General features: G+C 54.4%; 5 protein-coding genes across 5 annotated transcripts; 3 read left to right on the forward strand and 2 right to left on the reverse strand.

Annotated features, from left to right (window-relative positions):
• Positions 1-205: 205 nt before the first annotated feature.
• Positions 206-926, reverse strand: IUM83_03020 (DNA repair protein RadA; the record flags this gene model as incomplete). The annotated part of the gene is made up of 5 exons (XM_067926989.1): positions 206-391; positions 464-517; positions 598-667; positions 751-787; positions 854-926. 5 exons carry the CDS (start codon positions 924-926, stop codon positions 206-208), a joined length of 420 nt encoding a protein of 139 aa, XP_067784383.1.
• A 97-nt stretch (positions 927-1023) lies between these two features.
• Positions 1024-2802, forward strand: IUM83_03021 (DNA replication licensing factor mcm6; the record flags this gene model as incomplete). The annotated part of the gene is made up of 1 exon (XM_067926990.1): positions 1024-2802. One exon carries the CDS (start codon positions 1024-1026, stop codon positions 2800-2802), a length of 1779 nt encoding a protein of 592 aa, XP_067784004.1.
• A 1663-nt stretch (positions 2803-4465) lies between these two features.
• Positions 4466-4933, forward strand: IUM83_03022 (uncharacterized protein; the record flags this gene model as incomplete). Its single annotated transcript, XM_067926991.1, has 1 exon — positions 4466-4933. One exon carries the CDS (start codon positions 4466-4468, stop codon positions 4931-4933), a length of 468 nt encoding a protein of 155 aa, XP_067784206.1.
• A 13079-nt stretch (positions 4934-18012) lies between these two features.
• On the reverse strand, positions 18013-20984 carry IUM83_03023 (Mannitol 2-dehydrogenase; the record flags this gene model as incomplete). Its single annotated transcript, XM_067926992.1, has 2 exons — positions 18013-20829; positions 20907-20984. The coding sequence occupies 2 exons, from the start codon at positions 20982-20984 to the stop codon at positions 18013-18015; spliced, it is 2895 nt and encodes a 964-aa protein (XP_067784205.1).
• Positions 20985-21745: 761 nt separating this feature from the next.
• On the forward strand, positions 21746-24862 carry IUM83_03024 (Mannitol 2-dehydrogenase; the record flags this gene model as incomplete). The annotated part of the gene is made up of 4 exons (XM_067926993.1): positions 21746-21820; positions 21906-22071; positions 22156-22329; positions 22398-24862. The coding sequence occupies 4 exons, from the start codon at positions 21746-21748 to the stop codon at positions 24860-24862; spliced, it is 2880 nt and encodes a 959-aa protein (XP_067784201.1).
• Between the last annotated feature and the right edge of the window lie 2207 nt (positions 24863-27069).

Consider the following 27069-nt stretch of genomic DNA (forward strand, 5'->3'; position numbering starts at 1 on the left):
CTCGCCACAGTGAGCAGAGCATCCGACTGTCCCCCGGACAGCACGCTCGCCGCCCGCTGGTGAGATGGGAAATACTGTCTCAATGTGTGTGTTTGTACATGTATGTAGCTTTGCTTGCCGCAGGTGCTAACGCAGAGCACCAGGCTAAAAAACTAATTGGGTATAATATCAATGCAGACTTGTATTTGCACAAGGTCGAGTGTCATCAGAGCCCCATGTCCTCCGCAGCTTTGAGCGCCTGCTGCGCCTGGATCGCCTCCTCGGTCATGAGCTCGCAAAACGCCTCAAAGTCCAGTGCACACAGCAGAAGTTGCAGGTTCACCGTTGCGTCTTCGTGCTTGGGACTGCGTTGCAGCGCCCTACAGTGCGCAAAGAACTCGTCGGGCGTAAGCTGATTGCACCATCGTACAACAACTTCGTCAGCACCGAGTTGTTGCGTTGCGAAGTGAATGACGCACCTCACCTGCTCTTGGCGGAGGAAGGTCGCCACGACGTCTTCAAACAATTCCTCGTAGCGCTGCTCGACGACACCAAAGAAAAAAGAAAAACGCTATAAGCGCCATCATCAATCGAGCACCATCAACCCCCCGCACGCACGCGAAAGAGCTCGTGCACTTCATGACCGTGCTCTCCATCAGCGTCCACCCCTCGAAACTCAGCAGCATGACTGCAAAACCTCATCATACACATGCACCCACCGTAAGTATTCATTACGCTTCAACATCTAAAAGAGCTCTTCGCCTAGTATACCGTCGAACGAACCGCGCCAGTTTGCCCTCCACTTCCTCTAGACACCACACCCCACTCAATTACCACTACATTCTGCCCCACTAACCCCTCAGCGCCGTCCAACCTTGGCCGCAAAAGACCATCAGCCTCGCCACCACGGGGTCCGAGCTTTCCACCGCTACCAGCACTTCGTCCATAGCTAATTGCGTCGCTTCAAGTGTCTCTCGCCTCCTCACTTGCTGTTTGTATGCGCGACGGAAAAGTAGGCCTTTTGCCAATCGACCGCCAGTAGTGATGGACGCACGCGATGCCATCGTGTCGTGGCTGGAGCAGGGCGACAACTTCCTGCGCGTGACGGCGGCGGCCCCGTTCTCCCCGCGGCGCGACTCGGCGCTCGAGCAGCTCGCGGCCTTCGTGAACCGCAGCCTGCCGCGCGCCAACTGGAACGTCCGACACGCCAAGCAGATGCTCAAGCACTACCTGCTGGAGTTCCGCTGCACGGCGGAGGCGGCGCAACGCGCACAGCTCTCACTGGACGAGAGGGACGCGTTGCGTGGGCTCAAGACGGTGCAGGACAAGCTGGAGCACATGTGTCGCCACTTCCACAGACTGCAGCGGCTGCACGAGCTCGTGACACCCAGGAGCAGGCAGCAGGACAAACAGCAGCCAACGTACGTGAAGCTGCCCTTCGCCGTGACGGAGGCGCAGCGCAGAGAGAGGGAGCAGGAGGTCGTGCCCGAGAGCGACCTGAGCAATTCGTGTGAGAACAGTGAGGCGGACAGGAGCGCTGCTGCATGTAGTAATGAGGCAACGGTAGTGCAGCTGACGGTGAGTGGTGGGGAGGAGGGGGAGAAGGTTGAGCCGGAGACTCTGTGTGCGCAGGGGAGCACGGAGGTAGTAGCTAGTCGGTCGACGGGGAAGGAGAGAGGCGCGAGTGTTAAGGTGGTGACAGCCAAGCAGCAGGAGAAGAAGGAGGTGGCAGTGCCGAAGAAGCAGGGTGTGGTGCCAACGCCCCGCGTAGTTATGCTGGCGTCGGACGAGGAAGAGGTGGACGAAGAGCTGCCGACAGTGAGGAGATCTACGCGCACTAAGAGGCAGTATGCACGGAAGGCGGCTCTAGATGGAGCTGCATCGACGAGGAAGAGGGCGAGGCGAGAGCCTACGGCTAAGAAAGCTGAAGCTGCCCGAGGGGAGATGGCGGACGTGACACCCACGCAAACCACTCAGGATGCCAATTCTGCCTCGGACGAGCCTCAAAACTCCCCGGCAAACGACGAAAACACCCCAAGCCTCAATACTCAGAACTGTGATAACCCTCAACAGTGGAGAGCTGTTCGCAAGGTTGCTGCGACCTCAGAACCACTGCAGGCAAGCGGCCCGCTGCTAGGTGCGAAGGTAGACATTCACACGGATTCACCTCCACAACACAAAGAGAAGCTCCCTCAACAGCCTTCCTCGCCTACGCCTTCCAGCCATGATCGCACCCGAAAATCGACGCCAGGCTCTGCCGTCCCGGAAGCCTATCGGTCGGCCATTGCGGAAGTTATTTCGCAGCGGAAGCAGTTGATGTCTCGTATGGGCGATGCTGGTACCTCTCAAGCTTTGCCGACCCAAGAGAAACGCCAGCGCAGTCTCAGCGAAAGCGATTACGGATTAAGCGATATCGATCTCCCTGCTGCGGACCAAAAGCCAAGCACACCTCGCAATAGCTCGCGTAGCTCCAAGTCTACGGGCGCACCTCGTAGTCGACAAGTCGAATCGGGGCCTACGGCTGGTCTCCTTCCGCCTCTCATTGACGCATTCCGCACCGCAAGCGGTAAGTCGAATGTGGAACGCAAACGCGTATTTCACCGCGCTAAGGAGCTGGCGTTCGAGCAGCTCAAGTGGCACCGCGAAAACGCGCTGCAGCAGAGTGAGCTAGATTTGCTGCGTCGTGAAATGGAGGCCCGCGAGTCCTTCGCGCTACAGGAGTTGCAGCTGAAGAGGATGCGCATTCGAGCGGACATCATCCAGCACATGGTTTCTGCTGGCGCTAGTATCACCGCCATCTCTGAGCGTCTGAGTCTACTCTAGGGATGGAGCAACGTCAAGGTCGCGTCAAGAAGCTTGAACACTGTGCTCACCTAGCAATCAACCGTTTGGCATGTCATTTGCTAGTGAACCATTTTCGTTCATTCATCTCTGATAATGATGAGGAAGATGAGGAGATTTCATTCCTACAGAATTAATATGTTGCTGTCAAGGTGTGTGTGTGTGGGGGGGGGGGGGGGGGGGGGGGGGGGCGGTTGAGGAGAGCTGGATCTGGGTCGAAGTCCGCTCACAGAGATGAAGACAATTCTCCCTGGCTCAAACGCAAGATCAAGCGCGTGGAGGCTAGCTCTGTAATTATCGCTCGAGCTCACCTAACTCCACCTCGAGTCACGAGGAGTTCGTCTAATACACCCCTTCGCACGAGCCGGAGTACTACAAACAAGAATACGCCAGGCAGAGGAAAGAACACGCCAACCAATACCAAAAGCACACTGAAACGGGCCACTAAATCCCCTCCGAGCGAATGCAAACCTGCACGGAAGGTTGTTAAAGCACCCAAGTCGACAAAACCTTCCAGTAAGCCTTCAAGAACTAGCACGCCATCTAGTAAAGTACCAGACCAGTGGTTCTGATGAACCGGAGCCCGTGGAGAAGTCACATCACCAGGAAGTGGGCAGGAATCTGTTAAAAGCATCTCGCCGGCCTCGGAACCAGCCCCAAATTCAACCGCGAAGGCCCTGGAATTGACGAAACAGAGCACTGATGCGCCTCCAAACGTGGTGCAAGTCATTCCACCAACTTGAACTGCAACACAAGAACCGGATCTGCCTCAAACAGCGGTACCTCAACCCGAAGTGCAAGCAGTCTGATCAGCCCGCACAAGTCGTGAAGAATACCCCTGTCCAACCCGAGTGCAAGTTCCAGATGCGTTGCGTTCGGCCATTGCTCAATGCGTTACTCAGTGGCAGGAGCTGCTTAATTCTCGGTGGGGTCGTCGTCAGATAAGCCAACCCAGCTTCGGCGACAGTGACTATGATCCTAGTGGCGACGACGATGGAGAAGTAGAAGGGGAGGATTTCTAGTATTTTTCTAAGTGGACTCCGACACTGAAAACACGGCCAGCAGAAATCCCCTACCTCCCGCCAAGAACAGTGCCCCCACTTCCCATAGCACCTCCAGACCAAGGTCTCCCCGCCCAAGTCAAATGGTTGCACAGGCTTTGGCCAACGGCTGTATGCACCATCAGTCCACAACTCGCCAAGTATGTTGAGCGTTCCTCGCAGTGGCAGTCGTCAGCATCCAATCCTCATGACTGGCTACATCCCTGCGCTACTCAACCCTTCGCGCACCATCGGCGGATTTGGAGGGCAAACGCGCGTTCTTCCAAGCGAAGGAGCTCGCGTTCGAGCAGTTCAGGTGGGTCCGCGAGGGCGAGCTGCAACAGCTCGAGGTGGAGCTGCTGCAGACGCGCGAGTCCTTCGCGCAGATGGAGATCCAGCTGTGACAGATGAGCATCCGAGCCGAGGTCATCCAGGGCATGGTGTTTGCAGACGCCAGCGTCGACGATGCCACTACACTACACGCTGCTATCCGTATCCAAGTAACTTCAACATACCGGGCGTTACAAATCGACAAATGACGTTATATTCCGTCAGACCGACTCTATTTTCCGTCGCATTATTCTTAAATTACCAAAGTTCACGGCATGCACGTAAAGAAGAACTGCGTGCGCCAGTCGAAGCCGCGCAGCAGCTCGAGTGACTCGGACGCGGGGCCCACGGAGGAATTAGGCAACGAGGAGACCTCCGTGAGCTCCGTCACGGCCGGCGCGAAGCGCAAGAGCGACGCCCCGGAGAGGCCGACGCCAAGCAAGAAAAGACTCTTAACAAACGCTCCCCTAATTGAGCACGACGAGGCGGAGCTGGAGCTGCAGCTGCTGGCTGTCGAGGCGCGCCGCCTGGACTTCGAGGTGGCCAAGTGGAAGCAGCAGCAGACGCTGCGCCGCGAGACGCTGCGGCTCAAGGCCGACGAGATCAGCCTCAAGGAGGCCGCCACCAGGCAGGCGCAGCAGACGCAGGTCATGGAGCTGCGCGCCAAGCTGCTCAAGGCGCTGGACGAGGTCGGCACCGCCCCGGCTCAGGCAAGGAAGTACCTGGCGCTGTTGGACGGATGAGGACACTTGGAGGACAAGTTTACACCAGTAATTATAGATTACCATAGCAAGACAATTTCAATACTATTTCAGCAGAATACTGGACAAATGGGCAACAACACTGGAACTTATAGTTAACAGTTGTATTAATAGCCGTAGTTGTGCTTCTTGTGGCCGTGGTGGCGGTTCTTGCCGTGATCGTTGTTGCAGCCGACGCCATAGTTGTCGCCGTCCGGTCGTAGAAGTCACCACATCCGTAGCCGCCATAGCCATAGCTGTAGGGCTGGTCGGCGTAGACTTGTAGCCGTAGTAGCCTCCGCCATCGAAATCGTTGCCGTACTGGGGTTGTACCCGCCTTATCCATATCCATACCCTTAGTCATCGTAGCCCTCGCCGTAGTCATCGCCATGGTCACCGCAGCTCTCATCCTTCTTGTCGTGGCGCTCTTGGTTCTTGTATCCTTCGTGCGCGTCGGTAGACTCCGTGCTGCTTTCGACGGGCTTCGACGGGCTTCGACTCGGTCGAAGCTGGCGTCGCCTTTAGGTCGTTGGCCTTTATCATATCTTCAAGGCCACGATCACGCACGCAGGCGATTTCAACGAAATCAAGGGCATTGCAGCGATCTTGGACGTTGTGGGCTTCACTGGTTCCAAATTTTACGCCTGGAAAAAGACTGAAGATTTTTTCCGAAGGACTTTTGCTGAGAACTGACTATTCGCTGATTTTGGAGAATTCCGGCACTGACAAGGTTTGCGTGTTGTCAGCAGTCCGAAAAAGATGTGTGGCGAAGTTATAGTGGTGGTTTTGAGACATCATCCACACGTTTGTTCTCCAAAAGCAGGTATTACGAGCGAGTCGACGTGACCGGCGACGCATTCGTATTCATATAGGAAGCATAGCGTGAAAGGAGGAGATGGATGGGTGTCATACGATCGCTATTTTGTGTGAGGAGGGGATATTCGCTACTTGTTGAAAGATGCAAGGACAGCCAGGGGATGCAGAAGCTTTGTCTACTAAAGACCACATCAAGCACATCGAACAGATTCGCACGTCGGGTATATATTTATGTTAGTACGTCTTCCCTCTTATGGAGTCACCAAACAAATTCCTCCCCAACCAGTGAATGCTAGTCAATCGCTGTAACGAGTGCTCACTGTGGTTGTAGTTTCGGAACGTTTTGCTCATGCTGAAAGCCCACGAAAGGAGTATTATCTCATTCCGCTTGCCGTACGAATGATCCAGCGACCAGACCTGTTCGCCAACAAGGAAACAGTTCGATTGCAGTAGCGAATGACGCTTCGCGATCGGGGAGGCACAATCGCTTCAACTCTTTGGCAACAAGACGCCTCGATTTCGATACCAGTGGAAAAAAAGAGTTGCCAGCTGATACGCTAGGTAGTCCATCCAAGGACTCTCTGTACTCCGAGTTGTAGAGACGTACACTTGGTTGATTCGTTCTCCCGGCCGCCAATGACACGCGACGTGCCATCTGCAAAGCAAAACTACATGCGGCCAACGCAGCCTCCACACGACAATATGCGTCAGTTCCCCACCTGCATCCACGCGAAAATTTCCATCGCCTGCTCCACCAACGACAGTGTGGCGCAAACCATCGGCCGAGTTAGGTGGTGCTTTATCGTGTGGATATCACTTTTCACCAAAGTTGATAGCAAAAAGCTGATCGATTGAGAATTGCAAGGCGCAATGTAATTCGGATGTGTCAGACGCGCTCGATACACTAAAGGAGCAACTTGTGCACACGATACATGGGTTTTTCACTAGAGAGCGAAAGAGAGAATGAGCACTTGGATCCCGCTACATCTCAACACCTCACAGTGCGAGTCTCACCTGCGAAGTAGGAAGTTCCTACACCGCTTTTGAACGCAGGCTGCGATACAGTAGCTGACACATCATTAACACGCCGGGTTCGTTTGGGTTCATACTTCAGTAGTATGACGGCATCGTTCGGGTGAGGATGGATTTTGAGGGATGCAAGTAACCAAGATGCAAAAAGGCTGTCCCGCACTGAGGCTGTAACAAAGGGACGTATGCGCGGTCCGGCCGAGGAAATTAATTCTTCGGTGGGTTGGCTGATGTTTTCGATCCCGACTTGAACGTGGAGGCAGCTGCGTTTGTTTGAAAGTCGGCACAGTTCCCTACAATAATGTACGTTTGGCTTCTTGAACAGTATGAGCAATGGACAACCTGCGTCGTTGCGCAATAGCTCAAGCGGTCAAAGCACTGCTACTGTGGACGTCTCGGCTCGTACAAGTGCAACATCAAGTCAAGAGTTGGTGCAGCTACGCCAGGAAGTTCTTGAGCTTCAACAATCATCTATTGCAGCTATTCAATCTGAGACTGCCGTTCAGCTTCGTGAAATGGACGAATCTCACGATGAGCAGCTTAAGGCGATGCAAACGGCATGTGTGTGTGACACTGAGACTAAGAAAGGGACTTTCACATCAGAGGCCGCACCCGTGATCACCCCGTGGACAACTGAATGGGATCGTGGGATTCACTTCGGCCGACCGAAAAAAAAAAATCAGGGGTGGCCAAGGGCAACCGAGTTCTCCGTCAAAATCTAAACGTCCTCATTTTCACTAACCTCCGCCGCCAAGAATATATGTTTTTGCCGTTATACCCCAACGTAAACCATTGCTCGTAAGAACGAACAAATAATTCTTAACCTCCGACGAAGTCGTCAAGCCAGGCCAGCATTATAGTATCGTTGGCTCTTGACGATTTTGACGCAGAATCGCGGTTAACCGTAACAAAATCTACGGCCAGCCACAGTTGTCCGAAGTGACACCACCAGGGCTATGGTCCGCCGGGTACGATCATCCATCTCTCGGAAATTGCGACCTCTGTTTCACATTAACGAGCGGTTGTTGGTATTGTCGAAGCTACTGACTTGATGGTCTGCTTTGATCCAATCGTAAAGCGCACTGTTTACAGTTGTTCTTCTCGCAACTTTTGTGAAAGAACACATTCCGCTCGTGGACAATACCCCTCGCATAGGTTTCATTTGCCTGCTAAAGCTGAATAGCTGACTCATCCTTAGTTACAATGCTCTTCGAAGCTCTTCGACTTGTGCACGCAACTGTATCTCCGACACTGGCAACATCATCCAGCTTCACCTTGGTAACTTGCTCCGGATATGAGTCGAAAGCTCGTAAGAACTTCGTTTTGAAGGACGCCCACCACGAATAAATCTCGACGCGCCATTCTGCCTTAAGCAGATAAACAATCAGACGAGTCCACGCGGCCCTGTTGGGGGCCGATTGTCTTTTGTTTCCGATCACCAAGACTTTGCAGTAGCTGTATTCGTCGATGACAGTGCTTCCTCCAGCACGCTGTCGCCATCGTACTTACTCGATGTGTGTTTTTTCGTCTCCCTTGCAACTGCTGGACCAGAATCGACTTGGTTGTTGCGTCGGCACCAACACAGCGACAGCTTTCTGCATGATCATTTTGCAGGCACGTGTCGTTAAAAAATGTTAAAATTGAGTCGTATACCCCACCGCCTTCGCACCAGGAAATGTCTTAAACAACGCCCAGCTTCTGACGATCGTTCGAGCGAAGGCATCAAGGCCCATGAACACCAAACGCACTTGGGGGGGGGGACTTCTGCGGTGGTAGTATTTGACTGAACAACCAGGAGGGGTGGAGTCTGATGCTCTACGTCTTTCTACAAATTGCTGACAAAGCGATCAAAGAAGACGCTCTAGAAGCAGGACGAGCATTGAGTTCGCAAGCGGTCCGACGCCGTCTTTCCTTTCGCTCGAAAGCAGTACAGCTGCACACACCAGCCAGCCTCGACGTACTTCTTCAGTTAATTGAGTCTAGTGCTTGCCAGCTCTCCCTCCATGAGTACCATCGTCTTGGCTTCGTTCTCTTCACTGTCGTTATCAGCAAGGACTCGCGCAAGTAAAGCCTCTAGAGTAGAATCGCCATTCGCATCTTTGCTCGCAAGTCCCATCCAGCATCCTGGAAGGCGTCGACATCACCCTCCATCAGCCCGTGGTAAACACCACGAAGTAGCTTAAGTTCTCCTTCCGACACTGACAGGAACCTCGTCGACTTATGGGGGTCTAACGGGCTAGAAGAATTCACTCTTGCGCTTCCTCATGCAGTCGCGCGCATTTTGGTTCAGAGCATCCAGACGCATCGATTCCGCGACATTAGGCTGTTGCAGACAAGAAAGCGAAGTCGATGGGGAAGAGGACAGTGGGGGAGATTTGACGCGGCGTTCAGCTTGCTACGCCGCGGTTTAGCGTCTGGTCTCGACGATGCTGCTCAGCCACTGTAGGGCAATGATAACGGTGCCGCTTTCTTTGCCGGTTGGAGCGGTGGACGGTGCCACAATGGTATCCATAGAGCTTCCACGGAGGGACTGGGCTGGCTTCTGCCTAGTATATCGTGGTGGTTGGCTGCCTCGTCGGTATGGGATCTTGATTCCGATGGCCATCTGGATCGCCGGACACAGCAAGTAGTAGTGCAGGTTTTTGGGGTAAGTGCTCGCCTTTGAATAGGCAACTTTCAACCCGAGAGTAGGGAAGGAATGTTGTTGACCGGTGGGCATCAGCGACCCATTCTGCTCATCGTACCGATAGTGCTCAAACTTCAGCGTACGGCGGGAATCAGTGAATATCAAAGCCGAAGGTGAAGTTCGCGGCCGAACTTGCCACGAATTTTCTTTGGCCGCCTGACAAGTACCCCGTGAAAATGCAAGTTTCCATCCACCCTATTTAATTCGTAAAACGGGTCAACTAACGAGGTTGTTTTCACGTTCGACTCACTTTCCCGCGCTACCTAGCAACTTGTCCGCTATCTTGATGCTGCCCACGACGGCACCAGACACCACACCAAGACTCACCAAAACCGCAAGAGCTTTCGCCCATTTTGGCAGCGGTATCTTCTCCCGCACCGCGTGCGAAATGGTCGATGATTGCGTGCTGAGAGTCGAGTCCGCTCGATTAAGGTGAACAGCACCCCAGAACGCACCGACAGGCGCAACCATCATCATTCTATCTTCATCCAGCTTGTGACTTCCTCTCAGAAGACGAACTTTGTTGGCAGCCACCGGCGCAGCGACCTCGGCTGTGCCTTCAGCCCAAGTGAAGTCAATGACGCTGGTAATAAAAGTAGACACGATGAGATTCACGACGAAGAGACGCATTGATGTGATGTAAGGCCTTTGTTGTGCTTGCTGGTTGTGACGTAAATTGGAAACTGGATTGATCGGTCTTACAGTATAGTTTGGTTTAGCTGTCAACCTAATTTAGACAGTCAGAAACTGGCTTTTTCGATTGTACCGTACTGACTTTGACAGACTAAAAACATGTGGAGTGTGTTACCCATTAACTAGGGTAAATTTATTTATCTTCGTTTCTTGTGCGAAGATACACATCACTATGATTAAAGCTTTTTAAAAAGGACGAATTTGGGAATTGTGGGACCTGGGCGTTTTGGAGGCCCCGAAATATGTACTTGTACTGTGTAATTTTGGTAGATGATTTTTTTTTCAAAATGACCAAAGACCTAAGGTACAAAACAATTGTACACCAATAGAAGCCAAAAAAAAGTATTGAAAGTTGAAGTTAGCCTCCTCCATTGACAGCTGCGATATTCCACCGCATTGATAGCCATCTATACAATGAAGCTATCGCCTTGTATAGATAGCGCATTCGAAGGTAAGGCACCAGCCGGTAGATGCAGTCGTCCAGATCGCGTTGTTGATCAACATCTAGAGAACGGTCAGACACCAAATTCGACACGAGGTGGAGTCCTGCTGCTTGTACCAACTCATCTTCCATTATAACAGCTTGTTTCCCAAATCCAAAAGCTCTACAATCGCTTGCCGCACATTTATCTCAATGATCTTGTAGTCTTGTATCGGACTGCATCGGATCGAACATGTAGAATTAGATATGTGTTTGGTACAAATTTGGTGAGTCCAGTTTAACTTTGTGATGGTGCTGGTGTCTAGGAACGACTCGCGAAGGTTATTGACTCCCCACTCCACAGACCCCGGCCACTTCAAAGTTCGCATCACCAACTTGAAGTTGTCATCATATCGCACCTCATAGATACTAGCCATGGCATCCAACAGGTCGAACGTGGCGCAAAAGTAGTCCGGCCAGTACACCAGCAATTCAATATTACCGGCCGTTTTAATGGCATCGATGCCTTCCTCCGCTTTGTCTCGAATCAGCACTTTCAAGATTGTTGGTACGTCTTGACCTACGTTGTATGGTCTCACAAATACAGCGCTGCTCACTTCAGCCGTCAGCATGACGATATCACCCCCCATCGCTTTCGCATGGAACATGCTGTATGGTCCAGGATGCGGCAATGACATCAAACTTCACCAGGTTGAGATCTTGCCATCGCGGTATTTTGTGCGAGAGTTCGATCCGCTTTACCTTCTTCTTTTCCCGTTTCTCGTTTCAGCGGAGCATCACTCATGCCCTTTATCACTGGACAAGGTGCGAATGTCCACACCATTGTCAGCTTGGCTTGTTCCTCTGTAACTTTAGTGGTATTTGAGTTTTCTTCGATTCTTTTTGGCAGAGCGAGCGATCCCAGTGTCGCCATCAGTCGAAGCCGCTGCGGCGTTCGGCACAAAAGCGTCGCTTGGTACAAGGGTGTCGAGGGAATCGTACTCGTTGTGGGCTTCATCCCCAACTTTGATGGTAATATTTGCATCGACGCCATCTCCATCCTAGCCCGTTGCTGTAGTTTCAATTTGTGTACTACATAGCGCCACGTCGTCAGCAAACAGCATCTGGGAGTGCCGTACCGCGCCGACTGAAGAGACCGGTAGGAGCCTTAGGAAGGAAGGCACATCCAGTTGCGAGAAGTTCACCACGAGTTCAGCGCCCCACAGAAGTCTTTGAGCCATCTGAGCGCGACCTGGTACGTCGGTGTCGAGTGCAGCGACTTCCTGTCGACGATCTTTTCAGCTAACGCCTTCGTCTCAATGTACGTCCCTGAGCAGGACACTGACGCAGGTTTTGACAGCAGGGGGCACGTTGTCTGCTTCAACCCTCCGGAGCAGACGTCGCCTTCAGCACTGTTATTCACTGGACAGTGGACAATCCACCTCGTGGGAAATGACCGCATTGGTGGTACCACCGTTTCATAGTTGCAATTGTTGTGGACATACACATCATGCTGACACGGATGTAAACACGTGTTCATGCAAGTGCATTGACTTCGACGTAACACATCATGTACAACGGTATTCGAGAGTTTGAATTCACACCAAAGAGATCAAATTGCGCCAAAAGTACACCAAACATACCATGGTGCTGACTTTATACACGTTTCCTGTCCTTGGACTCTTCATCGATGCATTGTCAGGTGTCCCAAGATCCATGGTATAATCGGCACTTGCGCCTGTTGCCAGTGCGTACTGTGCTGCAACCAAAATGAAGGCAAACTTGCTAAGCTGAAGCGACAGTGACGCAAGTCCACATCTTCACACAAATCACTTGGTCGCCCACCAACGCGATAATATTCGGCTATGCATTTCTCCTCAGTTTACTCCTGCAACGTGATCAGCGTCGAAACCAGTTGACCAAACGTAAACGTATCCATAATCACATCTTTAATCTTTCCCCACTTCGATTTAATGCTGGGGGTCCACACTTGAAAGAAACCCACTCGAATTGCGTGTTGTCCCGAGTCTTCATCAACGTGGGTGTATATCGGACCCGCCCAGCTTTTCCAGGGAATTGTGAGACGTGCTGCCTTCTTCCTCAGCCATGTGACGACATGTCACTGGCAGAAACGTTGAGTAGCATCTGGGAACTCCTCACGCATCACATATTTTTCATGCACCGCTTTGCCGTCATGAAGATGCGAATTTGACTCCATCCCGGGTTATTCTGCTTGAAAAATTCAATCATCCGTCGTGGTTCAATTTGTGTTTGCGTTCGACGAGAGCGTGGTGACTATCCTGGCCCTATAGGTTGGAAGCATAAGTATTTATTGAAACTCACTCGAACCCACAACTTAACAACTACATACATACCTTTACGGACATGTCGTACCCTTGAAGGTGAACAGCTTGTAAAGGTTGGCGTTAGTGTTGTGGGTAGATTCTACTAACGCCACTTCGGGGGAAAACCTTGAACAACCGCTTCGTCTTAGCATTCTGAAAAGTCACGAAGTGAGCTACATTCGTGTCGCTATCGACAAGCACATTAGCAGCGTTTCCGCCGTTCTGGCTGCAAAACTCATCCAGCTCGGATATTGCGAGTTCCGCTTCCGCGAGACCTGCCTCCCCGTTGCTTTGAATTCCTGCACCATGTTGTGCGCGTCTCGAAGCTTTGTCTTCTTGACTACATCACCAAAATCACACACAAAACTGAGATTCCACCGAAAATACACACAAACAGAACAATTTCCCGTCGATAATGTAGTATCACCTTCGCAGCACTGCCACATCGCTCTTCAGCTGAGGTTCCTGAGAGTCCTGTTTTCAGCGTAGTTCTTCCAACGATGCTCGTTCAAGTCGTAGTTGTGGTTTCCGGAGTCAGGCACTCTCAGCTCCCAAATGCCACTGGAGGTGATCGACACTCGGACGTTCACGGTGGCACTACACTTCAGTGAACGCACGGCCAAAAATTCAAGCCGCGATGTACGGGGAAGCGCAAGCACGCCACGAGGACCTTGGCGTGCTTGCGCTTCCCCGTACATCGCGGCTTGAATTTTTGGCCGTGCGTTCACTTCAACGTCTTCGAATAGAAAACGCAATGCTCTGGCACTAGCTTCTTTGGTTTCCTCGACCTATTGTCAGCGTTTTTTTAGCCTCTTGTTGCATAGGGCTACCGAAGTGCTGGTGCGCTTGGAGAACTGCTGAAAGCTCTCGCGTAGGAAGTGGTCAAACGCTTCGTGAAACGCATCGCAGGAATCAAAAGTAGACGGGAAGTCGCAGAAGAAAACCGACACGGAGGGTTTTGTGCGTCGCTTGGTCTTTTGGTGCACTTTCTGGTGAACGTTTGGGGCACCACGATAAGAAGCTTCAGCGGTAACGCTCTTATTTCTTCATCTTCTCTCTTCCCCGTCCTCACTTCCGTCCTCCTCCTCATTCACACTGCTGTCTTCGTGTCGCTATCTTCCGCTCGGTCGTCATCAGACTTGGCTGATTTTCCCGTGGCTTCCATGGCCGGGCTGGCAGAACTTACTTCCTTCTCTTGACTCGAATCCTTGCCTTCGCTGCCTGCAGGCGAGGACTCTGCGTCTGCCTCGTCGAAAGCCGAAATAAATTCGCAGAGCGCGCTGTATTCTCTATCGCCACCCCCCCCCCTTTTTACCAAACATATGGGTCAATGCGCAGCCATCCCATCGATCCGTATGTCACCCCCGCCCGATTATTCCTCAAACCCTTTTTGCAGAATAGCGGCAGCTGTGCGAGTCAGCCGATGCTTCCCAAATGTAGCTAGTCGAAGGCTTTTCTCTTCCTTGTAAGCTTGGTCAACCTTCTGAGTGCAATGGGTTTCCGGAAAAGCAGTATTCTGTACTTCTGAGACCGGGAGTGTCTCGAGAGCAGCGCATGTGTCGTTGTGAATCCATCGTTGGCTCCCGCGGATGCGAATCAGAGTCACCCCGGCGTTGTCTCACTACGTATGCGTGATTTATCGTGACCAGAGTACACAGACAGCACATTCGTGTCCACCTGGAAAGCTGTCGGCTGTTAATTGTGCCGCAAGCCATGACTAAGTAGAATGCGAGTCAAACGTACTAGCTCGAGCAGCGGCTCTAAGGGAAGGATCGATGAATGCCAGTCAGTTCGAAACTGTGCGCTCACTAAAATTTGGAAAACTCAGGCACCTCCCCTTCGCTAAGGTACTTTATTCTTCCATGCCTAAACGCCAACCCAACACACTCAAACTGACTCTATGCGGATCACCAAATATTCACATAATTGGACCGTACATACACTGAAGGTCAGGCCTAAATTCGGTAGCTCACTGAAACTAGTTTTCTTTTGTTCCATGTATGATTGTTTCTGTGGGACAGGCGCACATTACTCTAAATAGACCGGTGATGATGACTCCTCGACAGTCTACGTCAAGCACGTGGCGTCTCAGTACACTAATTGCGGGTGCCAACTCGCCAGCGACACGATACTTACCTGTTAACGGCGCCTGTTCCCAGCCTTCGGTGGGATCTCGGCGGCAATTGGAATCGTCGGAGCTCTTCTGAGTCGCCGGAAGAGGGTTGGAGAGTTTACCTTGAGCTGCAAGACGTCACTGCAAGCACTGGTCTCGCCCTTGCGTGATTACCCGACCCAATATTTTCCATCCCACCAACTGCTGCAACAAGATTGTCGTCAAACCGAAGCTCTAACGGCACGGGTAGCTCCACGTCGAGCTCAGTGAAGTCGTCCTCAGGTGCATCATTCTAATCATCCATATCATCATTCTCTGCATTGTACTCGAACGTCCCGTAAGTTCGTAGATCTACGGGCGCGTCGACGTGATTAGCATCTGCAAAATGTCAAAAGCCGTACATACAAGTTAGATGCCTTCTCAATCTTGTATGTACTTCTTTGACTAACCTCTAGTCTGAACGTTGATTATTGATATTCTTTCGACTCCTTCACCACGTCTACTGCTGATGTAGTGTCATCATCGTCTGAGTATTGGGTGTCTTCATCCGGGTTGTTAGACGACTCGCACTGCGTTACATACACTACTGGTTTCGTAATTATTACGGAGCACGTAATTTATAATTGCGTGGTAATTTACGATGCCTACAGTACCGAATGATACCCCAGGAACATTGAAGTTGTCGCGTTGCATTTGTACACGAGATGTACAGGTACACTGCACAAGAACAGTCCTATTAATATAATGAATGCACGTGTACTCATGTAGTTAGGCTTCTTCCTCGTTGTGTATCGATGTCGCAGTCAACCGATACGTTTGCAAGCACTGTCACTCCCTTCGCTACGTAGAGTTGGTCCAGCGGACGAGATGTTTCCCAGCCTCCGGCATGTAGCTCTCGCCCTCATTGTACGAGCATTAAAATGGGAGGCTGTCCCCGACTACTTTGCTTTGCTATGAAGTCACGCTGCATAAACCACGAGTAAATCTGCTACTTTTTCGGAGGATCTCGGCATTCTGCTCGCTCTTTGCAAAATAGCTGGCTGTTTTGGCTCGGTTCTGTTGCATTACATGCTGTCATTTAGGAGATCTCGAGTGGTGAGGTGGACGCACCGCTGAACATGATTGGCTAGTGAGGGGTGTGCTTTAGGAGTTATGTCTGCTGTAGGAAATCTCAAATTCGGTATTACGGGACGACTTACGGGACGGCTAGCGGACGACTTACGAGACGACCCGTCGACGGGTTTGGCATTGACACAGGAGATTAGACGTGGCTTGCTCTCACTCAAAGTTGAGAGGAATGCGATCTGAAATATCCAGTGTGGGCAACCAAGCCGTTCTCATTGTGTACAATTCGTACTCGCAGCCCGCCAGTAGTGTTGTCATAACGAGGGAGCGCAAGGACGCGCAGGCATGCCATTATGATCGTGTGGTGAATTTGGCGACAAAGTCCGCTATTAGTTACACACCAAAACTACGGGTACTACATGTACTCGAGCTGGGACATCAGTGGGTAGCTGTCTTCGTACACAGCGACAGCACTCATTGGCGGCTTTGGCCCCTTGTACACGTATCTTGTTGCGTTGTTGATACATGCTCTGTCGTATGAATCTCCGTGCATTCGCCTCGCTCACCACGTTTTCACAATTCGGATCACTGTCCTCGTTGATCGTGAGGAAGCGCCCAAGCGTGATCTTCGTGCTCGCGGCGCCGTCTTTACACTTCTCGTCAAGTAGGTACGCACTGACATTTAGCACGCCATTGCCGTCTACGCACTATCAGGCGCTTGGATCGCATTCCTCCACGATGAGTTAAGGTCGGTCTCCAAAATCTTCGCTGACCTCGTGCTCCCAGTGACCCGTGAAACTTACCATGGAACAAGGCTTTGTGTGTGCGGCTGATCAAGACTAATCGAGCCAAAACTGCCGGTCTGACGGCAGTTCACACTACTCTGTGTCGAGCCGTACGAGAGAGTACAACGCACTCGCAATCTCTGTATTTGGTGACGACACACCGTATGTACAGTAGTGGTGGAAGAGTTTTTGAACGACTACTGCGGCAGCACCCCAGACACGGCAACCGCGTACGTCATGGATAATATCTGCCATACAAACCCAGACGACACAGCGCGCTTTCTTGCAGTATTAACGCGCGATCATCACGACGTATGCTGACGCGAATTGCGAATCGGTTCAGAGCAGTATGGATTTCACAATACGCTCGGCGACGTGTCTTCCGCAGCGGAAATGTGGTGATGGGTATATCAATGGTTGTGCGAAGCGGTTCTCCGTTGGTGGGTTGAAGGGATCGGCATCGTCAGGGCTAGTGGTAGTTTAACGTTCTTGTACGGGTGTTCCATTGCAGATTATCGCGTTCCGCGACTCAGTCTGCGAGGCTACTGCGATGGATATCAAAGGGTGTAATGATTGCTCAGACAATTGGTTTTACTACAGAGGCCATTGTTTGCAGCATCGAAGTTCGGCGATGCGCCCTATTTGCTCATGGAAATATACGTCGAAGGAACGAATTGCGGTACTCATGATTACTATCGATGCCCTCAATGATTCGGCACATACATGAATGGTTGGAGGTACTGATAGCGCGGCCAAATTTGCGTAAAATCTGAAGATTCCGTTGTAACACGCACCGGTGTTGACGTAGGAACTTCCAACCGTGGTGTTGGTCCGAGAGTCAGAGTCACGACACCAGCCATTTGAAATTCTGGCAAGCGTCACGGAGTTGTCCTCACTCAGCCAAACTTTGTAGTAGCCGTCGTCGATAGCACAAGGGTGACAACTATTGTCGGATCTGTACGCAACGATATAGTGGCGACAGCTTGATAATGCTCGCGTAGTGAATACATCTTCTCCATTTTCATTGAAACACTTGTTTCAATTTGTGTAAGCAGCTACGTGCAGACAACGCTATACAACAGAAACATCATCTCACTTTAATTCGTGCTTCCACAGCACAGAAGCCTGCTTACATCTCCTTCGCCATGTACTCCTCGTAGCTCAGACCGAACAACCGCTGCACGTCGCGCTGGATGTCGCTCTTCGACACCTTCCAGCCCGTCACGAACAGCTTCTCGTACATGTCCACCAGCACCTCGCCAATGATGTCGCGCGAATGGCTCCACTTGTAGATGAGCTGGTCCAGCACGCGCGCGTCCGAGTGCTGGCTCGTGAACGCCGTGCCCAGGATCTCGATGCGCATGCGCGTCAGCTCCTCGATGATCGACGGGTTGTTGCAGTACCACCAGCAGCCGTACAGGTGTAGGTTGCGGAACTTGTTGGCCGTCACCGTCACCTCGTGCTGGTTCACGCGCGACAGGAACGTGGCCAGGAACTTCACCTTGGGGAAGTTGCGGCACAGCTTGATCAGGATGTCCACGTCGCTCGGCTTCACGCCGTCGCCGGCCACGCCCAGGCGAGCATTGATGGGACGCACGCTGTCGAACTTGAGCGCGATCGGCAGCTTCTTCTCCTCGGCCAGAGGCAGAAGCACCTGCAGCAGCAGCTCCGCGCCGTTCGGCAGCTCGCCGGCGCTAGACGCAGGCGCGTTCTCGTCCGGGTACTCAAACGAAATGGGCACGCTCGACATGAAGTACTCGGGCTTCATGATGTCGATCCACTTCTCCAGCAGCGTGCGCACGCCCGCCAAAGTATGCGGCAGCTTGAACACATCCAGCGTGGGGGCGATGGACGCCCAGTCGCCCAGCAAGATCTGGTCCACGCGCAGCGCCGAGCGGAAGTACTTGCGCGACCACGCGGGCGGCGGCGTGTTGGTGGCCGGGTCGCCCAGCCAGTGGCGGGCCTCCTCGGGCTCGAACGGGATGTTGGTCATCACGGCGTACTTGAGCCCCGACAGGCGGAACACCGTGTCCACGTACTCCTCGGGGTCCTGCTGCTTGAACCACTCCTGGATGGCGCGCAGGTCGCGCTTCGCCACGAGGTGGTCCAGGCCCAGCAAGTGCAGCGTCGTCAGCACGCCGCGGCACGCCTCCGACACCGGAGACCGGTCCACGAACAGGTGCTGCCAGATGAGCCCGGCCTGCTGCTCCTTCGGGTACGTGTTGAACTCCTCCACCTGCATGGGCGCCGTCTGCAGGAACTCGGCCACCAGGTAGTGATACGTCAGCAGCTCGTTCACGCCCCACAGCATCAGCTTGCCGTGGCTCGGGGGGAACAGGTGCGTGTGCACGTCGATGATCTGCACGCTGCCGACGGTCTCTCGCACGAACGTCGCCACCTCTTCCTTGGTGCCGAGGTACTCGCTGGTCTGGTGGTTGCGCAGCACGTCCTCCAGCGTCTCGAGCGCGGTCTGTTTGCCGGACACGAGGCGTTGGTAGAGTGCGGCGACATCGGCGGCGAACGAGGCGTAGGCGTCGTTGGTGAGGTCGAAGCCCTTGACGGAGCTGAGCACGCTGGCAACGGCCACGCCGACACCGCTAGAGACCTCGGACGAGGACTCGGCGCGAGCAGATTTGGGGAAGTCGTAGCTGCTGCTCTTGCTCGCACCAAAAACATTTTGGCAGGTCTGCCAAAGAAGCTTGGTGGTTTTACCCTGCTCCCCGTCCAGGAACTCGTACTTGCCAGTGGAAAGATTTGCGGTCAAGCCGTTGGCGTAGACCCATGTCTTTTCCTTTGTCGAGTAAATCGGTGTGCGGTCTTTGATCGAGTCCAGGGCACCAACGAAAATGTCGGAGCCACTGCCGGATTCCTTCCGGGAGTCCGCTTGCGTCGGCGTCAAGTAGCGCAGGATGACAGCTGTAGCGAACGCCATGAACACGCTAGGACGGTAGGTTGCATCGTGGGTCACGTTGGCCTCGACACTGCTGAAGAGCCTGACACCATACTTGAGCATCGCGTTCTGGCCGACCCAGAAGTTGTCCAGCCCGAAGTGCTTGTGCTCCACGCGTGCCATCCACTCGTCATACGAGCGCTGCGCCTCCTCATTGCTGACTCCGCGCGCCACCAGCGACGGAGCGATGTCCTTAGCGAAGAGCAGATCAAGAAACTGGCGGATCTCCGGGAACTTCAACACTTCGCACGTGGTCTTGGCACGCGTGAGCGCCAGCAGATACACCATGGCGGTGTGCACCGCGTTGGCGATGCTGAGCTTGAGCAGGTGATCTTGCTCCAGCTGGCCCGCCGTCGTGCGGATGTGCACGCCGGGCAGCGCGCCCAGCACCTTGGCATCCAGCACTCCGTGAAGGTCCTCAATCACCAGCGTCTTGGAGGGCCAGGGCTCGGTCAGCGGCACCAGCGCGTCGCCCGCGCGGTGCGACGTGAGGCGATCCACCATGGTGTTGTGGAAGTGAACCTTGCTCTCCACGTAGGCGTGGAACGGGGCCAAATCGGCCGGTTGGCCTCCCCACTGGGTCTCCAGCACCAGCTCCTTGATGGCGTCTCCGTTCCTGGGCAAGTTGTCCGTGTTGACGACCGAGATGACGGCGTCGGGCCGCGCCTGGAAGCTGTGGAACAGCAGCTCCGTGAGGTCCACGATGGCGGGGCCGCCGCTGACGATGCCGCTCTCCGTGACGCCGAAGCCAATGAACTTGAGCTTGGGCAGCTTGGCGGGCAGCTGCATGAAGGCCTTGCGTCCCTCGGCGTCGCCCAGAGACCCCACGGCGTCCACCTGGACGCTCTCCGTCTGCACGCCGCCGTCCGGCTGGATGGTGTCCACCTCGTACGTGCCCTCGGCCCGCGCACAGGCGGCCGCGAAGCTCGTGCCGCGCGTCTGGGCCACGACCACGGCGCTGCCGGCTGCACGCAGCGTCGGCACCAACACGCAGCGCTGGCGATGGAGAGAAAGAGACAGAAAGGAGGCGTTAGAAGGGAGGAACAGGGGCGTTAGGACGGAGCGAGGCGCACCAGGAAGCGGCCGCTGCCGATGCAGATGGCGTCCGCGTTGTCCGGGAAGGAGGCCTGGCTCCGCAGCGGCTGGAACATCGTAGAGAGCTGTGCGTGTGTGTGTGTGTGTGTCTTCTCGAGGTCTGCGGTCTAGCGCGCAAAATGCGGAATGACGGCGAGCTTCAACCACGAGCAAGGATCGTTTTGTGCCGTGTTTTAATTAAGGTACGTTTGACGGTCAGATTGGATACCCTGATAAATCTGATGCGAAGGATATGGAATTAGATAGAACTACTCTTGGAAACCTTGAATTTCTTATTCGTTTGAAGTTGGCTAGAATGAGGGGTATGAGTGTATGTACATACTCCTCGTATGGCGCTGACGTACTTGGCCGGGTGTTAAACTAAGATGCTGCGCGATTTGCTTGCGTCCGCGCGCACAGAGCGCCGGCTGCAGGGTGGGCTTCAACCTTAGATGCTGATGAGTGATGGAAGTTGGGCGAGCGTCTCGCCATCGCTGGCTGCGGGGCGAGTTAATGCACCTGCAGTGACGGATGCTCCATTCTGTCGCCGACTGCAGTGCAACCACCGCGCGGCGGTCTCTCGCTTTTGCGTCGAGCGCCCACCTCTCGCGTGCAGAAGCGGCGAATCAAAGGATACGAAGCACCCCATCCACAACACGTTCACACCTGCTTGCGCGGCGATCATCTGCTTCAAACTGCAGCCAGCGCTTTGACACTCGTCACACGTCGCAGACGGCGATCATGTTTGCAGGGGCTCCGCAGCGTACGTGGCGTCCCCACGTTCGCGATCACTTCCGGATCGTCACCGTAGATCGCATCCGCAGCAGAGAGCGACAGTATGTTCACGCCGCTCCAGGGCCCGACCTTCGCCAGCAACACGCGCGCCGTCTGCATCGGCAGCGGCCGCTTCATGGTACGCGGAACCACAATGACAACATCCCAGAGACCCTCGTGGTGCTGACGGCTGCGTATTGATTGTGTCTTGGTCTTCGCTTTAGCGCGCCGTGCTGGTGCCAGTGCTCCGCGCTCTTGACTCGGGCGTCGTGGTGGCGCAGACCCGCGGCACGAGCTTCGCCTCGGCCTGTTCGGCTGCGAAGGGCAAGTACGAGGTGGACACCATCGACGCGGAGGGACGCGTGAACACGACCGTCCTCGAGCTGGAAGGTACGCAGTGCACCATGCACGTTGCAGTTGATGAAGTTATGGGACTGACTGTGCTGCTGTGGTTGTGTGCGTTGTGACGAGCAGCGGTGGGGTCTCTGGGCGTGTCGGAGGGCCGCGCGGCCTTCCTGGAGCTGCCGGCCAAGCTGCCGCAGCTCAAGTACGTGGGCTTCGGCGTCACGGAAGCGGGGCTGCAGTCGGACACCCAAGTGATCAAGGACCTGGCGGAGTTCTTGCAGCACGCCTTCCAGGCTATCCCAGGTATCTAGCTGGCTAGCTGCTCACTACACTTCAATGTGCACGATCTGACGTTACCCTTTGGCCTGTAGACAACGAGCTCTCCATCATCAACACGGACAACTTCCCCAACAACGGCGACCACATCAAGAAGCTCGTGCTCGAGCTGGACTGGGTTAAGGAAGGAGACGCCGCCGCGTTCCGGGCCTACCTGGACGCCAAGGTGCACTTCCACAATACAATGGTGGACCGCATCACGAACCACCGCGCTGGAAACTCGCTGGTGCCTCTCACGGAGCCCCTGCCGGCCAAGGCCATCGCGATCGAGGACCTTCGTGGAGCTCTGGACGCCGACAGGCTGCGTAAAATCCCTGGTGTCCACGTGCGCACGGACAAGTCGGAGATCGCCAAGGACTACCTGCTCAAGTTCTCCCTGGGCAACGCGGTAAACTCGGCCATGGTGTACTTGCTGGCGCTGTCGCGTCAGCGCACGGCGAACCAGTTCCAGAAGTTCCCGATCATCAGCGAATACCTGGACGCGCTGTTCGAAAAGGACATCCTGCCAGCTCTGGTTGCTGGCGGCGTGGCTGAGGCGGAGGCTCGCACGTTCTACGCCGAGTGGCTGGTGCGCATGAAGCACCCGCACTTCGGCCTCGACAACTTCTGGGTCTCTCAGAACGCGCTCCTGCGGGTCTACGTGCGCCTCCTGAACTCGGTGAACACCAACATCGCCAACGACAAGAACTACTACCCGAGCAAGTTCATGGCCTTCGCTACTGCTGTTGCACTGCGATTCCTCACACCGTGGCAGGCCGACTCGAAGCGCGACGCCCCGACGATTTTCGTTGGTCAGATGGACCCCATCAAGATCGACGCGCCGATCTACTCGCTCACGGAGAAGACATGGAGCTACGACACCGGACTGACCGCCAACCTCTCCACGGGCAAGTACGAGTTCGACGACGGCGAGAATGGTCGTGTGTCTCGACTGCTCTGGCGCGCCAGCCAGCAGGTGCTTGAAGCGACCAAGAGCAGCAGCTACGACTTCCCCAAATCTGCTCGCGCCGAGTCCTCGTCCGAGGTCTCTAGCGGTGTCGGCGTGGCCGTTGCCAGCGTGCTCAGCTCCGTCAAGGGCTTCGACCTCACCAACGACGCCTACGCCTCGTTCGCCGCCGATGTCGCCGCACTCTACCAACGCCTCGTGTCCGGCAAACAGACCGCGCTCGAGACGCTGGAGGACGTGCTGCGCAACCACCAGACCAGCGAGTACCTCGGCACCAAGGAAGAGGTGGCGACGTTCGTGCGAGAGACCGTCGGCAGCGTGCAGATCATCGACGTGCACACGCACCTGTTCCCCCCGAGCCACGGCAAGCTGATGCTGTGGGGCGTGAACGAGCTGCTGACGTATCACTACCTGGTGGCCGAGTTCCTGCAGACGGCGCCCATGCAGGTGGAGGAGTTCAACACGTACCCGAAGGAGCAGCAGGCCGGGCTCATCTGGCAGCACCTGTTCGTGGACCGGTCTCCGGTGTCGGAGGCGTGCCGCGGCGTGCTGACGACGCTGCACTTGCTGGGCCTGGACCACCTCGTGGCGAAGCGCGACCTGCGCGCCATCCAGGAGTGGTTCAAGCAGCAGGACCCCGAGGAGTACGTGGACACGGTGTTCCGCCTGTCGGGGCTCAAGTACGCCGTGATGACCAACATCCCGTTCGAGCCCGAGGAGGCCCGCCACTGGCTGGGCGACCCGGCCACCAACACGCCGCCGCCCGCGTGGTCGCGCAAGTACTTCCGCTCGGCGCTGCGCGTGGACCAGATCTTGCTGGGCGACTGGGCGTCCATCGCCCCCACGCTGGATGTGTTCAAGCTGCCGCATACTTTGGCGGGCGTGCGCACGCTGCTGGAGAAGTGGATCGACATCATGAAGCCCGAGTACTTCATGTCGAGCGTGCCCATTTCGTTTGAGTACCCGGACGAGAACGCGCCTGCGTCTAGCGCCGGCGAGCTGCCGAACGGCGCGGAGCTGCTGCTGCAGGTGCTTCTGCCTCTGGCCGAGGAGAAGAAGCTGCCGATCGCGCTCAAGTTCGACAGCGTGCGTCCCATCAATGCTCGCCTGGGCGTGGCCGGCGACGGCGTGAAGCCGAGCGACGTGGACATCCTGATCAAGCTGTGCCGCAACTTCCCCAAGGTGAAGTTCCTGGCCACGTTCCTGTCGCGCGTGAACCAGCACGAGGTGACGGTGACGGCCAACAAGTTCCGCAACCTACACCTGTACGGCTGCTGGTGGTACTGCAACAACCCGTCAATCATCGAGGAGCTGACGCGCATGCGCATCGAGATCCTGGGCACGGCGTTCACGAGCCAGCACTCGGACGCGCGCGTGCTGGACCAGCTCATCTACAAGTGGAGCCATTCGCGCGACATCATTGGCGAGGTGCTGGTGGACATGTACGAGAAGCTGTTCGTGACGGGCTGGAAGGTGTCGAAGAGCGACATCCAGCGCGACGTGCAGCGGTTGTTCGGTCTGAGCTACGAGGAGTACATGGCGAAGGAGATGTAAGCAGGCTTCTGTGCTGTGGAAGCACGAATTAAAGTGAGATGATGTTTCTGTTGTATAGCGTTGTCTGCATGTAGCTGCTTACACAAATTGAAACAAGTGTTTCAATGAAAATGGAGAAGATGTATTCACTACGCGAGCATTATCAAGCTGTCGTGATGACTACCGATGCCCTCAATGATTCAGCACATGCATGAATGGATGGAGGTACTGATAGCGCGGCCAAATTTGCGTAAAATCTGAAGATTCCGTTGTAACACGCACCGGTGTTGACGTAGGAACTTCCAACCGTGGTGTTGGTCCGAGAGTCAGAGTCACGACACCAGCCATTTGAAAATCTGGCAAGCGTCACGGAGTTGCCCTCACTCAGCCAAACTTTGTAGTAGCCGTCGTCGATAACACAAGGGTGACAACTATTGTCGGATCTGTACGCAACGATAGTGGCGAGTCCCGCAATTCGTTCCTTCGACGTATATTTCCATGAGCAAATGGGCTCATCGCCGAACTTCGATGTCCCAAACCCTGTGTAGTCGATAACACAAGGGCCTCTGAAGTAAAACCAATTGCCTGAGCAATCATTACACCCTTTGATATCCATCGCAGTAGCCTCGCAGACTCAGTCGCGGAACGCGATAATCTGCAATGGAACACCCGTCAAAGTGCATAAGCTGTCATTAGCCCTGACGATGCCGATCCCTTCAACCCACCAACGGAGAACCGCTTCGCACAACCATTGATATACCCATCACCACATTTCCGCTGCGGAAGACACGTCGCCGAGCGTATTGTGAAATCCATACTGCTCTGAACCGATTCGCAATTCGCGTCAGCATACGTCGTGATGATCGCGCGTTAATACTGTATGAAAGCGCGCTGTGTCGTCTGGGTTTGTATGGCAGATATTATCCATGACGTACGCGGTTGCCGTGTCTGGGGTGCTGCCGCAGTAGTCGTTCAAAAACTCTTCCACCACTACTGTACATACGGTGTGTCGTCACCAATTACAGAGGCTGCGAGTGCGTTGTACTCTCTCGTACGGCTCGACACAGGGTAGTGTGAACTGCCGTCAGACCGGCAGTTTTGGCTCGATTAGTCTTGATCAGCCGCACACACGAAGCCTTGTTCCACGGTAAGTTCCACGGGGCGTAGGGAGCACGAGCTGTCTTCGTACACAGTGACAGCACTCATTGGCAGCTTTGGCCCCTTGTACACGTATCTTGTTGCGTTGTTGGCAAATGCTCTGTCGTATGAATCTCCGTAGGGTACATCCGCCTCGCTCACCACGTTTTCACAATTCGGATCACTGTACTGGTGCCTAAAAACCGAACAAGGTTCTGGTGCGAAGTGACGGCACCGACGTTGACATCTTTCTTTCATTCTACGCTACACGACATTTCAACCAACGCTTGACGTTTCAGATCGCATTCCTCTCAACTTTGAGTGAGAGCAAGCCACTTCCAATCTTCTGTGTCAATGCCAAGTCAGAAGCCATGAAAAAAAAAACGCCATGGTGAAGCTACGTGTACTTGGGCTTTCCCATTCCCCAATAATCCAGCAACCAAGCAAGTCGTTTGCAACACAACCTTCTCAACCAATAGCTCCAGTCATGAAGATGTCGAAGTTCGGTGTTGCTGTGTGCGTGGTCGCGGCCTTGACCCAAACTGTCGTGAAGGCTGACGACCCAAAGCTGACGCCAGCTCCGGCCGAGTCGAAGCCCGTCGAAAGCAGCACGGAGTCTACCGACGCGCACGAAGGATACGAAAACCAAGAGCGCCACGATAAGAAGGATGAGGGCTGCGGTGACCACGACGATGACTACGGCGAGGGCTACGATGACTATGGCTATGGATATGGGTATGGCGGGTGGTACCCGAGCTATGGCAACGACTTCAACGTGTACGGCTACGGCAAGTATGGCAACGATTTCGGCTACGGCTATAGCGGAGGCTACTACGGCTATAACCCCAGCGCCTACAACTATGCCTACGCGTACGGGTCCGACCAGCCCTACAGCTATAGCTATGGCGGCCAGCCCTATGGCTACGGCGACAACTATGGCTTTGTCGGCTGCAAGCACGATCGCGGTAAGATTCGCCACTGCGGCCACAAGAAACACGGCAACAACTATTACTGAGCTTTACGAAAAAGTAAAGGTCGCCAGCAAGCAAGAAATCACCCCAGTCCAGTCAATCAGTGAGCTTTGTCCAGTA

The sequence above is a fragment of the Phytophthora cinnamomi genome, assembly GCF_018691715.1.
Source record: "Phytophthora cinnamomi strain GKB4 chromosome Unknown Contig92, whole genome shotgun sequence".
NCBI lineage: Eukaryota > Oomycota > Peronosporomycetes > Peronosporales > Peronosporaceae > Phytophthora > Phytophthora cinnamomi.